The 13,203-nt window shown below is 41.9% G+C and overlaps 1 protein-coding gene across 1 annotated transcript in view; it reads left to right on the top strand.

The window, feature by feature from the left end:
* DPT (dermatopontin) overlaps nt 1-12,344 on the top strand; it is a 28,448-nt gene extending 16,104 nt beyond the window's left edge. Inside the window, exons 3-4 of the mRNA XM_012657728.1 lie at nt 8,265-8,372; nt 12,278-12,344. Coding sequence (XP_012513182.1) covers nt 8,265-8,372; nt 12,278-12,344 — 175 coding nt within the window. The remainder of the gene's footprint in view (nt 1-8,264; nt 8,373-12,277) is intronic.
* The last annotated feature ends 859 nt before the right edge of the window (nt 12,345-13,203 follow it).

Here is a 13,203-nt window from a genome sequence, read left to right as displayed (position 1 = left end):
AAGTCCCCTTACTCTCATACACTTTAGAAATGACTTCTCAAGTCATTGGCTGCAACTCACCAATTTAAGATGCTAAGAATTTAATGATTATGGAGATATACATGTAGGAATAAAGTCCCAAGGTCTAAGATTGACAACTAGAGATGAGCAATTTTCTTGAATTGCTGGAGACATTCAGCTCTGGTGGCAAAATTACCCCCAGCCTTGGTCTGCAGTGGCCTTCCCACCCCCACTCACACCCCGACCTGCACACTCCTCACCTTTCCTCACCCCATCCCACCATCCAGGAGTGTTGCTATTGGTCAGTGGAACCAAAGGGTGGGGGAAGAGGAGAGAATTACTCAGAAAGACATGGCAAGTCAACTCTGAAGCAAATCCTGCTAAGGTATGCTGGTTCTATTTCTTATAGCCTGGTGTTCAAGCTGAGAGCTACCATGGTTGCCAAAAGAGATGGTACTTTTTCAAAGAAAATCTTGAAGAAGCAGCATAATGAAATTGCAGTGTGCACCATGGTTCATAGTGTATGACTCACCATCCCACTGGTATGTCTAGACATTTTAGTGGCATCTTTAAATTGCCTGAGTCATGACGTTATATTATACAGCTTTCTAAATTGAATGAAGCCTCTAGAGTGTAAATTAGGTCTTATTTCTTTAGCATCTCAAGCCTGGCATAAAGTAGACCCTTAATAAATTTGTCAAATGAGTAACCAAATGTTGCAGGCCCCTAGAAACCATAACGATGGTGACACCTGATATTGATATGATGTTGTTTTACAGTTGACAAAGACGTCTTTCTTGTCTTGGTCTATTTTATTTGATCCTTTTAACAGCCCGGCAGAGTGAAGTGAGAACTATTTTCCCACACATTCCCACAGTGAAATGTTGATAACCCTCCTATTTGAAACCTTGCCTTACATCACTTTAACTAGCTTAAATTACCTCCCAGGAAACTGGACACGTGGAGGTGGGGACGACATTTTTCCCTTCCCACCTTGAAAGACCTTCTGCAGCAGGGAGCCTGATGCTGTTTTGGACTAGCTAAGTGAGCATCTAGCGGCTCCATGCTCGCAAGCGTTTAGGGATTCAGAAATATCACCGCTCTGGGCTGGAAAAAACAAATCATCTAAGCAACTCCCAAGTGAGTGTGGGATTTATTTGTTTGGTGGAAACCAAGGTGCTGCTTCCATTTCAGTTTGTGCAGTTTCTTGTTGTTTATTATAGTATTATAGCATCACTGAACTCTGGCAAGAAAGTGAATTCCTGATAGATACGGACATGTCGTTACAAAACGGTCCCCACTGGATTGGATGACTGTCTAAATTTTACACGTGTTTATTTACATATGAGAATTCGAATTCTTAGTCCAGTGGTCTGCAAACCACAAACACATGTCACTGAAGTAGCCACAACCCTTCAGAGACCGTTTGTAATAATTCCCTCCTCTCCAAACAGCTCAGCAGATACACGCTGAGCACCAGACTGTCTCCTGTCTGCTCAGAGACTGTGGCCCAGGAACTGATGGTTTTGAATTGAGCAACTATTTCCTTTTCTAAATAATTCTTCTGAAGATGCATGGCCTTTCATTAGGTTCGTTTGACAATGTATTTTGACCATAAACATAAAGAATCAACTTAGAGAACCTTTGTTTTCTTCAACCCTGAGATTCTGTGATGCTCACACTTTGCGTTCCCCACTGCCTACCTCCCCAGTCCTGTGCTCAAGTCAGAAGCCAAAGAGTTGTTTTTCTTAATTTTTGGACAGCTCCGGTTAACAACAACAATATCAGTTAGTGAGAACGTTCTTCACCTCTTGCCAAACACCCAGTCTAGACTAATCTTTAACTCCTATCTCATTTTTCAGATTTTAATACAAAGTGGGGAATGTTTACATGACCACTCCCCATAATGTTGTGTCGGGGACAGAAATGACCTCACAGGCCCCTGCATTGCTGGGTCCGTCCCACACCACCCCTGCCTGGACAGCCTCCTGCGGCACAGCTCTCAGAGGCCTGTTGAGAATGGCAGGTTCCAGGCTGGTTCCTGTGAGCGAGCTGGAAACGGTTACTAGAGAGATGGAGGTACCCATATTTTCAGAAAGTAGGACTGCAGGTTACATTTGAAAGGATCTTGCATTGGCTTTAGATGCTTCTGTGTCCTACCAATAATCATTGCCTTGCATTGCAAGACGCACAAAGCACTCATTTTGGCAAACAGCAGCCCCTCCGAGCTTAAGCAAAATTAATCGATCTTCCCTTTCATCAACTGGAGTGGCTGTTGCAATTACTGTGCCATATTTATAACTTAGACATGCACAGCAGGTCCTCCCTATCTGCAGGGTCCTCATGCAAGGATTCAACCAACCCAACCGTGGATAGGAAATATTTGGAAAAAAAATACAACAATGAGAAAATACAAATAAAAAAAATACAGAATACCAACTATTTATGTAATATTTACATTGTATTCAGCATTATAAGTAATCTAGAGATGAGGTAAAGCATACGAGAGGATGTGCGCATTTATATGCAAATACTACACCGTTTTTTCTAAGGGACTTGAGCATCTGCAGATTCGGGCATCCGCGGGGGTCCTGGAGCCAATACTTTATGGATGCTATTGGACAACTGTGTTTACTGCCCATGTATGGGTGATACCTCCCTCCCTGTGCTCCAACTTCAAAAGCAGAAATTTCACTGATACGGCTGGTTATCTGACTACTAGTTAACCCAAGGGCAGGCCCTGCTAGCTACTTAGAACAAAGTAAACCACCCGATTACAGACCAAATCTGTTGCTTCATTCAGTCTAGTCTGCTTCCCTCTACTGGATTCTAGAGGCAATCATTCATTCCTCCATTCATTAAGTCATTTATTCATTCAGTCAATGAATATGAATGGATATAAAATAAGCATTAATACAATTCATAGACTTTGGTTGAGTTCCTAATAATGACAATGACAATAATATCTATTTTTTGACTCCTGCCACACACTCACGTGGTAGCTAGTTTAATCCTCCCACACACAAGTTAGGATACTATTACACGAGTGAGGGAAAAACCGAGGTGCAGCTGTGACTTCCTTCAAAGTTCCCAACTTGGTTCAAACATGTCTATCTGTCTCCAAATCCCATGCTCTTTGCACAGTACTGAGCTGTCTCTCTCTCAATCTAGGTGAGGAACTAAGACTCATATAGGTGAAGCAGTAGGTAATAGTACAGTAGGTTTCCAGCAGCAAAAGCAGGAAAGAAAGCTATTTTAGTTGGTGGGGAGATGTTGAAGGTGGAGTCACCCCACTGACATGCAGGCCCTGGGGGGCCACCAAGTAATGTAGCTGGTGAAAGTCAACAGGAGTCAAAACGCATGTGTTTGCTGACCAGCCCTGGGCTGGACCGGTGAGCCGGAGACTCAGTTCCGTAATAACAATTTGGAAAATATCCAGGGACTTTCCTCTTCTAATTTAAGCACTGATATCCCTGAAACTGTTATTCCCCTGTGTTGTGGTGCATATCTGAAGTGTTTGAAATATAAACCCCCCAAATGGCACAAGAGGACAGACTTGAACGTTTGCCATTCTTCCTCACAGCCCCAGAGCCCTGGGGGTCAGGCCCTCTGTGCAGAGAAAGGGCACTTGGGTGACTACAGAGCTCCCCCTTGGCCAATCCCCAGCTCTTTGGGGAAGAAGCAGGATGGCTGTTGCTTTGTGGCTGCCTCTTTTTTTAGACATAACTGCATTTGGGCTTTATTTTTTTCTGTCTTTGCAAAACTAATTCAAACAGGGTTTAATGCAGCACCTGTTAAGGATGTCAGAGCATTGACCAAGTAATCTAATCTGAAATATTCTCATTTCTTGTAGCACACCTGGAAAAACATTATGGAAAAAGAATGATCATGAACAGACTGGGTTTATTTAAGAAACTTTTCAATGATTTGTCTGTAAGAAAGGGATATTTTCTTTTTGGCTAAATATAGAATGTAAGACAACCTCAACATATCAGCTCTACCAATGTTGAGTTTCTCCTTCGTGCCCACTTCTGAACCAGATCATAAAAAGCATATTTGATGCCATGTACCAACTATCTCTCAAAGGGCTATTTTTGCCATCATGGTGAAACAAGATGTTACACAGCATTCTATTATTCTAATCAAACGCTAAATATGTAGTGCTGACATGTCATTGTACATTAGAACAGGACATTTAAAATAAGGTGCTAATTAGGTGGAAAAAATGAGAGTAAAGCAGAATTAGATATTGAACAGCCAGAAGCTTCTCTAAAATGTTGTTTGAGCATGAGCTGATCTCTAAAGAATGGTTTGTTTGGAACACATTCTTATTCTTATTTTGAAAAAAGCTGAAGAATGGCTTCCTCGGGTACTCTATTCTGGTCTGTTAAAATATAAATGCTGGGATTTTCTTCCAGTTTTCATGGTAGGGAGTCTGTGGCGTGTGTTTTTCTGGTGTCTCCACAAAGTGAGATAAGTGATGCTCGCAGAGTCGGGGCCATGAGACGAAGCCGCATTTGCCCATGTGCGCACCAGTAGGAGCAAAAGTCCTGAAAGTGGAGCCTCCGGGATGACACCAAATCATCCAGTTGTCCTAACTGCCTACAGTGAGACAGAGATGTAACAAATCGATCTCATTGCTATGAAGTTTGACTTTGTGTTCAACCACTTTAGTAATTAATAAGACCTAGCAGCGGTAGGTTTTCACAAAAATCTTATTCTGAGTCACTTTATGTTGAGAAATAGATTCAAACCCTTTTCTTGAACTATTAAAAACCTAGTCCACTCTCAATCTCTCTGATAAGGAGTGAAGTTGACCACCTTATGTGACTATATTTTGTCTCTACTCCCCTTCTTAAAGTGGATGCGATAGCACAGATCTGGGCTCAGCTCTGTGACATGTCTGTCCTTGTAGCAAAAGAGCACGACATCTCTCAGGAGCAGCACGGTCCATGGTACTGTACTGGTCAGCAAACGTTCCTTGAGTCTAGTTGGACCTGCTGTTCGTCACAGTGCTTTAAGAATCTTAGAAGAGCAAGCCCTATATCAATCTTAAAAATCCCTTCAGTTTGAACTGCTTTTCTTCAGATCATAACTGAGATATTATTTAACTTCTTTCCATCTCATTCAACCTCAGCTGACACAAGAAGTTGTACAAGTGGCTTCAAGTTATCACGTTTTTACTTAGCTTTGGAACAACTCTCTGTCTCTCATCTTGACTGAAAGGTATTGCTGAAAAGGTTTCGTGAAGCAAGAAATTGGACCCCAATAGTGATTCATCCAAAAGTGATAGGAGAAATGAGTGCACACACGTGCACACACACACACATACACAGAGTAGTTTTTTGAAAGGGGACAAGAAGTCTCCCTATAGAGGCACTTTAAAAATAGACTCATTTCAACAAATTGAATGAAGGTGCCTTCTTGACCTGCCCTCCCCTTTATCTTGCCAAGCCGAAGGCTTGTTTGATTGCTTTAATTGGTCTAGGAATGTGTGGCAATGCTTAGTAGGAAGTGCGTTTCACCAGAAAAGCTGCTCGAAGTGACCCAGTAACTCACAAGGAAGCTGGAACTTCACTGAGCTTCTCCCACCTGCCTTCAGAAAGCCCAGTGCCACAGGTCGCGACGCTGTGGTCATTCTGCTTCCTTGTAGCTTCTTTTAATTTTCTGACAAGTGCTTGTGCCCTACCTCAGTGTCTGCTTCTCAAAGTTCAAATTATTTTTTCTCTCTGAGGAGCTGTGACTGGGGCTGTCACTTATTAGGACATTTTGTGAGAGAGAGAGAGAGTGTGTGTGTGCCATCAAGAACTAAATGCAGCCACATCTATCTGGTTCTCAAATACAGAATCCTGGGCCACGATGACACAGCAGTTCTCGCTGTGGATGGTGTTTGGGAGGTTCACTTTCTACCACTGATCAGGCCATTTCTCCTTCTGTATTTTGGTTTCCCAAAGTAGGGGAGATTTCCATCAATATCCAACCTCTTTCCCTATCCTTGTTAACCCAGGTTTCTATCAGATAGTCTCTCAAGGTTCTGTAACTTGATCTCATGGTTTTATAACAAAAATAAAACCAAACAACAACAACCAAAAATCTACCAAAACAACACCTGGCTTGGACTAAGAAAAATGCCCCTATGGGCACGCACCTCACCTGCTCCAGGAGGTCCTAGAAATTCACCGGACAGCAATCCCCCACAAAGAACTGTCCCAGACAAAGTATCCAGCTGGGCTGGGGACTGTGCCTGGAAACTACCAAAAATGAAGCTATAATTGAAAGGCATTGGGTAACTTTTTCCTTCTTTGAAGCTTAATTTTTTTTAAATGTAAACTTTGCTTTCCCACTTTATTCCAAATGTATTTAACTATCCAAGTATTCTGAAAGCAGATCAGACTAGGCAGTAGAAACTTAAAAAATAAAAATGTAGCCTGAATATTTCCAAATATAATAGTTTTGGTGACTGGATTTAGCCTAATGCAGTATTGCTGTATGTAGACTCTGCCTTAGCAGAAATAAAAATATTTGGTAATTAGCTTTTACACATTGTATCCAAAGAATACCTCAAAAGTTCTAAAAAATATTTTGTACTCCCTGAAGTAAGGAAAACACGCCCCCCCCAATCTCTTGTAATCCTAATTTGCATTATTCCTGTTCTCAATCAATTTCTCTTTCTTTGGGTAAACTTTAGTGCAGTCCTTGTTAGAATCCTCATGGATCACAAACCAGTGAGAGCCAAGTGAAGCCCTATTAGGTTCGTTTATGAGACATTTACCTAACTTTTTTATTAGAAAGAGGAAGTCTTGCTTCTGTGTCTCTTTAGCAGCACAAAATAGGTTTCTGAAGGAGCAGAGCCTTGTTTCCTTCAAGAATACATTAGGCAAAAATATATGCAACCCATTCAGGGTTGGGCTGAGCATCCTGAGAGCCTAATTATGTCTTAAGAGAAGATAAGTCAGAACAAGGGTGAGTGAATAATGTGGAAAAAGGGATGATTATGAACCAAGAGACTGGCCTAACCATTGATCTTTCTGCATGTAAGCACCAAGATCCTCTGAGGGGCCCTTCCTGTTTATAAATCAATCTTTTCAAAATTTCATGACAATCCTTGCAATCTTAAGAGAAAGATCATCAGTCTGCAGAGGGGAAGATCTATCTAGTATCAATATACAACGACCTGGCGAACCCAAAGCAGACAAAATCACTGACACTCACTAACTAGTTGTTCCCCAAGTCACCTGGGGGTGCAGATAAAGAGTTTGCAGGGCCTGTTTCACTGTAAAAGGACTGTTTTGGTCCTGAAGATCCCTGTTGGCAAAGCCCTTATAAACACTGGGGAATTCTAGATTTATTCTAGAGTGGACCACAATGGACTTACTCACACGGAGACCCAGGGAGGATTGACTCAATCTTGGGGGAGAAAGAAGGAAAAGGAGGAGAAAGAGGAAGAAACAAAATATCTCCTAATGATTTGACACCTACCATGTATCAGTATATCACAGATACTTTTATTACTCCCAATGACAAACCTATAAGGTAGCTTTTATTTTTCTATAGATCAAGAAATTGAGATTAAGTGACTCTCCTCAGGCCATTTATTTATTCAGCCAATATTTATTATGCATCAGGAACTATTTTAGGTGCTGGTAAACCATGGAAAAAGAGGCAAAAACTCTAAATTTTAATTCGATATTTTTCAGACACTTTTAAAATTATGACTCTCAGCAAGAAATGTATATTAAGCTACCACACAGTATGTGCACCTTATAAATACATGCGCATATACATTTGAAACAAAATTTTTATACACACACACACTAACTTATCCTTATTGCATGCATTGCAGCTCTAATATTTTTCTATTTTATTTCTTCTTTTTAAAATATGATCATAACCAATTAAATTGATTTTATGATTTATTGATGATTCATAACCCAGAGTTTGAAAACATTGTCTTAGTTGAGTTGAATGAAATGGGACTAATATTGATGATATTAGTCAATATCAAGAACTTCAATATTATTCTCACAACTCCAAGGCCTGGGGAGTTATCTACATCTTTTTAGGGAAGATTCTCATCTGTGGAAGGAGGGTTATCTGTCCCTTGTCAGCCAAGGATGGTTTGGTGGAGGACATATAACTCCAATTTGGATCTCCCAAGATGTTCAAACTCCATCTCTTTTTCATAGCATGTCTTCTTCTGTTTGCTCCCAGCAATAATAATGTGTTTTGTTTTTTTCCTCTAACCCTTTGTTCTCCCCACATAGGCTGACTACAGAATATCCAGGCCACTATGGTGAGGAAATGGACATGGTTTCCTACAATTATGATTACTACATGCGAGGAGCAACAACCACTTTCTCTGCAGTGGAAAGGTGAGAAGGACAACCAGTCCCCATGGGCTAGGGGTCATAGGAGCTAGAGACTAACTCCATGCAAGGATTATGTTTGCAAGAATTTTGATCTGGGATTTTCTCTATTTTAGTTGCCTACTTTGTCAAGGATTACCTGAGGGTTTGGCTGGACAACAGGAGGCAATGGGAAGGGAGAGTTTCTATGAACTCACCTCATAGAGCAGCTCACCCTTGGAGATGAGGATGGATTCCGGCCTGCCCCAGAACAGAGAGTCCTAAGCTTGGTATTTCTTAATGTTCTGAGCTCTTGCCCTCACTTAATATCCCAAAGCACCTTTCCTCACCAAACATCAGGCGGAGAGGGCAAGTATGTTTGGAGGCGTATGTACCGTCAAGATGGACTGTCTTTAATTCCATGCCTCTATATGACCCACTTTGAATTGTAGAAAGGGAGAGAAAAGAAGAGGAGGGGATTGGACAGGAGGAACACACAAAACCTACTTGGTCTGTTTGGGCTGCTACAACACAATACCTTAGACTGGGTAATTTATGGGGAACAATAGTGGAGGCTGGAAAGTCCAAGATCAAGGTGCCAGCAGACTCAGTGTCTAGTGAGGGCTTGCTTGCTGCTTCAAAGATGGTACTTTATTGCTGGGTTCTCACATGGGTGACGGAAAAGACAGCTCCCTTCAACCTCTTTTATGACGGCTCTCATCCCATGCTTGAGGACAGAGTCCTCATAACTTAATCACTTCCAAAAATGCCCCACCTCTTAACATTATCACATTGGGTGTTAGGTTCCAACATATAAATTTTGGGGGGACCACAACATTCAGACCACAGAATCTACAAACCATATTTAGAAATGAAAGAAGGGTAATAACACCTCAAGAAAGCTGGAAAAAAATTTTAATGAAAGAAGAGAATTTAAAGAACCTAAAGGAAAAAAAGACAGAATTAACCTTTTTCACCATCTTTCTCTCATGATCAGCTTCCCAATCTTATCTCAAATACATCAAAATAAAACAAAACAATGAGAAGAAAACAAGAATTCTTCCCCCTATTAATATAGATAGAGGTATGGGTAAATCCAGGTGTTAAAGATTGATTAGAATTACATTTAGTCAGCTGATAATCACTTTACACAGAAATGAATTCCTGAAAAGTTACCAATAAATTATTTGCAAACGAAATAGAATTTATGTTAACTCATTAGATACTGTACTATGATGAATTTGAATGTGACTTATCTTTGTGTATATCCATGTTTTCAAACGAAATTGCTTCTTACCTAACTGATATTAAGGTATTTAATATGGCCTAGAATTAAAAAAAAAAAAACACAAAGTAGCTCCAGAAAGGCACAATATATGTTACTGGTTCATGTACAAAAGTCCTCATGTTTACCCATAAGAGAATTCTCCAGTTCTCACACATTACTTGTTTTTATTTTAGATACATTTTTAACTAGCTTAGTTACCTATTTTCTAGAAGCAGCAAATTAGAAAGGAAACAGGGAATATAGTACTTACAATGAAACTCATTTCACCAGTGAGAAGAAATAGCTGAATGACATGACACACCCAACAAATATATTGAAGAAAAAGAAAGAAAGACCCATGAATTCAAAGAACATGAAGCCTGGTGTCACTTAGCAGCAGTGTGTACCCCAAAGTGCAAAACAGAATAACAACATAGCAGGGGGCTCAATATTCCTAATGGTAACTCCAGGTCAACAAGAAAGTTAGTTCTCTATTTCCTGTTTAAGAAGGCAGGAAAGAATGCAGTAAAGAAAGAATGCCATCCAAAACTATTTTGAAATAAATATATTTTGAACAGTTAAGATGCCTAATTCCTGTTGGCTTGGTTATGGGAGATTACCTAGAATCATGAAAACTGAAGATACTATGTCATTGCCGTGGTTTAAAATTAATATCCTCCCCAAAATAAAATAAAATAGATATACTCACGCAATTTTGCTGCTGTCACTAAAAATCAGTGGCTTAATGATCCACAACCTGAATTTCTTCAGTTCTGCTGAAAGATGCTGAGGGCCCCACCTTGGAGAAACATTGTTAGTGCAGGACTCGCTGGGAAAGGGCTTTCCCTCCATGTGCAGATCACACCGGTTTCCTCCTGGAAATGGAGTTTCTCAACCTGCACACTATTGACATCTGAGGCCAGATAATTCTTCATGATAGGGGTCTGTCCTGTACATTCTACACTGTCAGCCTACTCACTATATGCCATTAGCACCCCATCGCCAGTCATGACAACCAAAAATATTTACAGACCTTGCCAAATATCTCCTGGAGAGTAAATCTGTACCTGGTTGAAAACCACTGTCCTGGAGGGAAACCAGAGACTGAACCTGGTTGAATCCCTTGGACCTCATAGGACCAAGTTTAAATTTTGCTCAGTATCAACTAACATCTTTTTAAAAGAGTAGTATGACCCCCTGGCCATAGATCTTGTGTATCTGTGTTTGTGGGTACACAGATAGATAAGAATTGATTGCAGTAATTAAATTCATTTGGTAAACCCGCATGCTACCAATTTGCCAATCTCCATCTAAAACGAGCTATGGCCTTTGTTAAAAATTATAGGAACACATACCAATAGTTGATCACCTAGGCCCTCAAAGACTTGTACTGAGGGACTCTACTCCCAGTTGTTCTAAACAAACAACCTGGAACACCAGACTCGGAATTAGAATGCCTGCCAGAGGTTGTGTGAGCAGAGTACGCCATACCTCCCAGTACTGACAGCGGCCAGGCCCACTTTCCAGTTCAGAAGCTGGATGGAGGCCTTGTCATTCATGGTGTTTAGGATAAACTGAATTGGAAAGGGGCCTTGCAGATTGAAAGGAAGAAAGATAATCCTAAGGCTCCACTGTGCTTTGGAAGGATTAGCATGATCCAACATGGAAAACTCTTAACTTTTGCCCTTTATCGGGACGGTGGGAAGGGGATGACAGCCACGTCCTCTCTGGGGTTAAGGGTACCTAGTTATGGAGACAGTGTGGTATAAGAGAAAGACCAAGATTTGAGTCAACAAACTTGGAATCTGAACTTGTCACCTGCTACCTATCACTTGTAATATCATAAAGTAAGTCACATATTTCTCTGACTCTACTTCTTCACCTAAACCCTGAATTTTTGCAAGGATTAAAAGAGAAAACATTTAAAGCATCTAGCGCAATGCCAGGTATATTGGAGGTGCTCAATTAATAGTAGTAATAATTATTGTTAGGCCACAGGAGTGTCATGCAGTGTGGGCACTCCATACATTTTTGTTACATGGACGAACAAAAAACATAACTTTGCCCTTAGCAAAGAACATTTCTTGAAAGATACCACATGATATTTTTCAAAATCAAGCAATTCTATGTACTCTCACGCCCACCCCAACCACTTTAAATAAGTAGGCAATTGCATTTCCGTTATGCCAGAGTGGCAAACCTTTTCTTTTTCACTTTAAGGGGTCTAAAGAGTTGATTCTCCTCACTTCATTTCTCCGTGATGAGTACTCGGCAAAGGAAAGAATCAGTAAGAAAATTGATGGACTTTTTAAAAGAAGATTCTTTACAATAAAATGGAGATGGTGTTAAATAAACGCTTTTATTCCAAGCCGTTAACCCTTAGGTCCCCGAGGCGCCTTTGGGAGACAGCAGGGTGAGCTGCGTCAGTGATTAACAGGAGCCTCCGCGTGCAAGGACCCAGTTAGTCCCCTTCAAGGGGTAACCTGACCTCACAGAGGTGTAGGTTCTCTGGAGATGTCACAGAGACGTCTCCTAAGAGCAAAGTGAGGTTACGGGTCCCTTCAGTCCCCAGATCCTCTAAGTGTTCATCGCTTTTTCCCAGCAGGGATTCTTCCTGTGGTGTCTTTTCTCACTGACATTGGTTTTCTGACTCTCCCCCTCACAGGGATCGCCAGTGGAAGTTCATAATGTGCCGCATGACTGATTACGACTGCGAATTTGCAAATGTCTAGATTCGCCACATACCAAATCCGGGTGGAGGGAGAGGAGCCAGGAGACCCGAGGGTGCCCACACGCGTTAGCATCAGTTGGAACTCTTGTGGCTGTTTCTGCTGCTCTCTTTCCTTCTCCCCGAGCTAGCAGCTGCAATGCCAGCTTCCTGGGCCTTTCTGACTCCTATCACACTTATAATAAAATCCACAAGTAAACAATGTTTCTCACTTTCAATACGTTCCATAGCAACTGTTTTACGTGACTGACGATGGCTTCCTTGCACGCCACATTCCCAGCGCGCATGCGTACAGCCCGGCTCTGGAGCCCCGCCACCGCCTGGCCGCTGCTTTCACCGCAACAAGAGCTGCATGCTCAGCATAGAGGAGGGCAGGGCTGGAGGGGAAGGGCCCTGGAGGTTCCCTACAGCTAAGTCTGGATGACACACAGGGTCCTCACCAAGGGCAGGCCCCCTGCCCTGAGGGGACGATTTTCCACTCTCCGGCTTCACGTGAGCCGGGCATCCTTAGAAGTCCAAGTGCAGAGCTCTCCGCTCTGGGAGTGAGGGGACTGGGAGGTGACAAGTGGGGAGGGGTGGTGGAAGGATTTCCTGATGTAGAAGACGAATGTCAGCGTACCTGTAATGACAATGAGTGCAGGGGCCAGAACCTGTGACAGTCAGTCTCAAGTGAGACAAAAACAAGGAAGGAGAGAAGGGTCAGAGAAGGGGACTCGGATTGGGAACTCGGAGCTACGTGAGTGGCCAGGTTGCTTTGGGATTTGGGAAAAGTGGTTTGAGTCACTGGCGCCTAGAGGCAGGTTCAGGATTCCTGGGAACGCTGGCATGAGCCCTGGGACCAGGGGGAGCTGCTGGCAAACTCC

Source organism: Propithecus coquereli, unplaced genomic scaffold, assembly GCF_000956105.1.
Source record: "Propithecus coquereli isolate 6110/MARCELLA unplaced genomic scaffold, Pcoq_1.0 Scaffold56, whole genome shotgun sequence".
NCBI classification, from domain to species: Eukaryota; Metazoa; Chordata; class Mammalia; order Primates; family Indriidae; genus Propithecus; species Propithecus coquereli.
The sequence above is the reverse complement of the archived record's forward strand: the minus strand, read 5'-3'. Positions and strand labels throughout refer to the sequence as shown.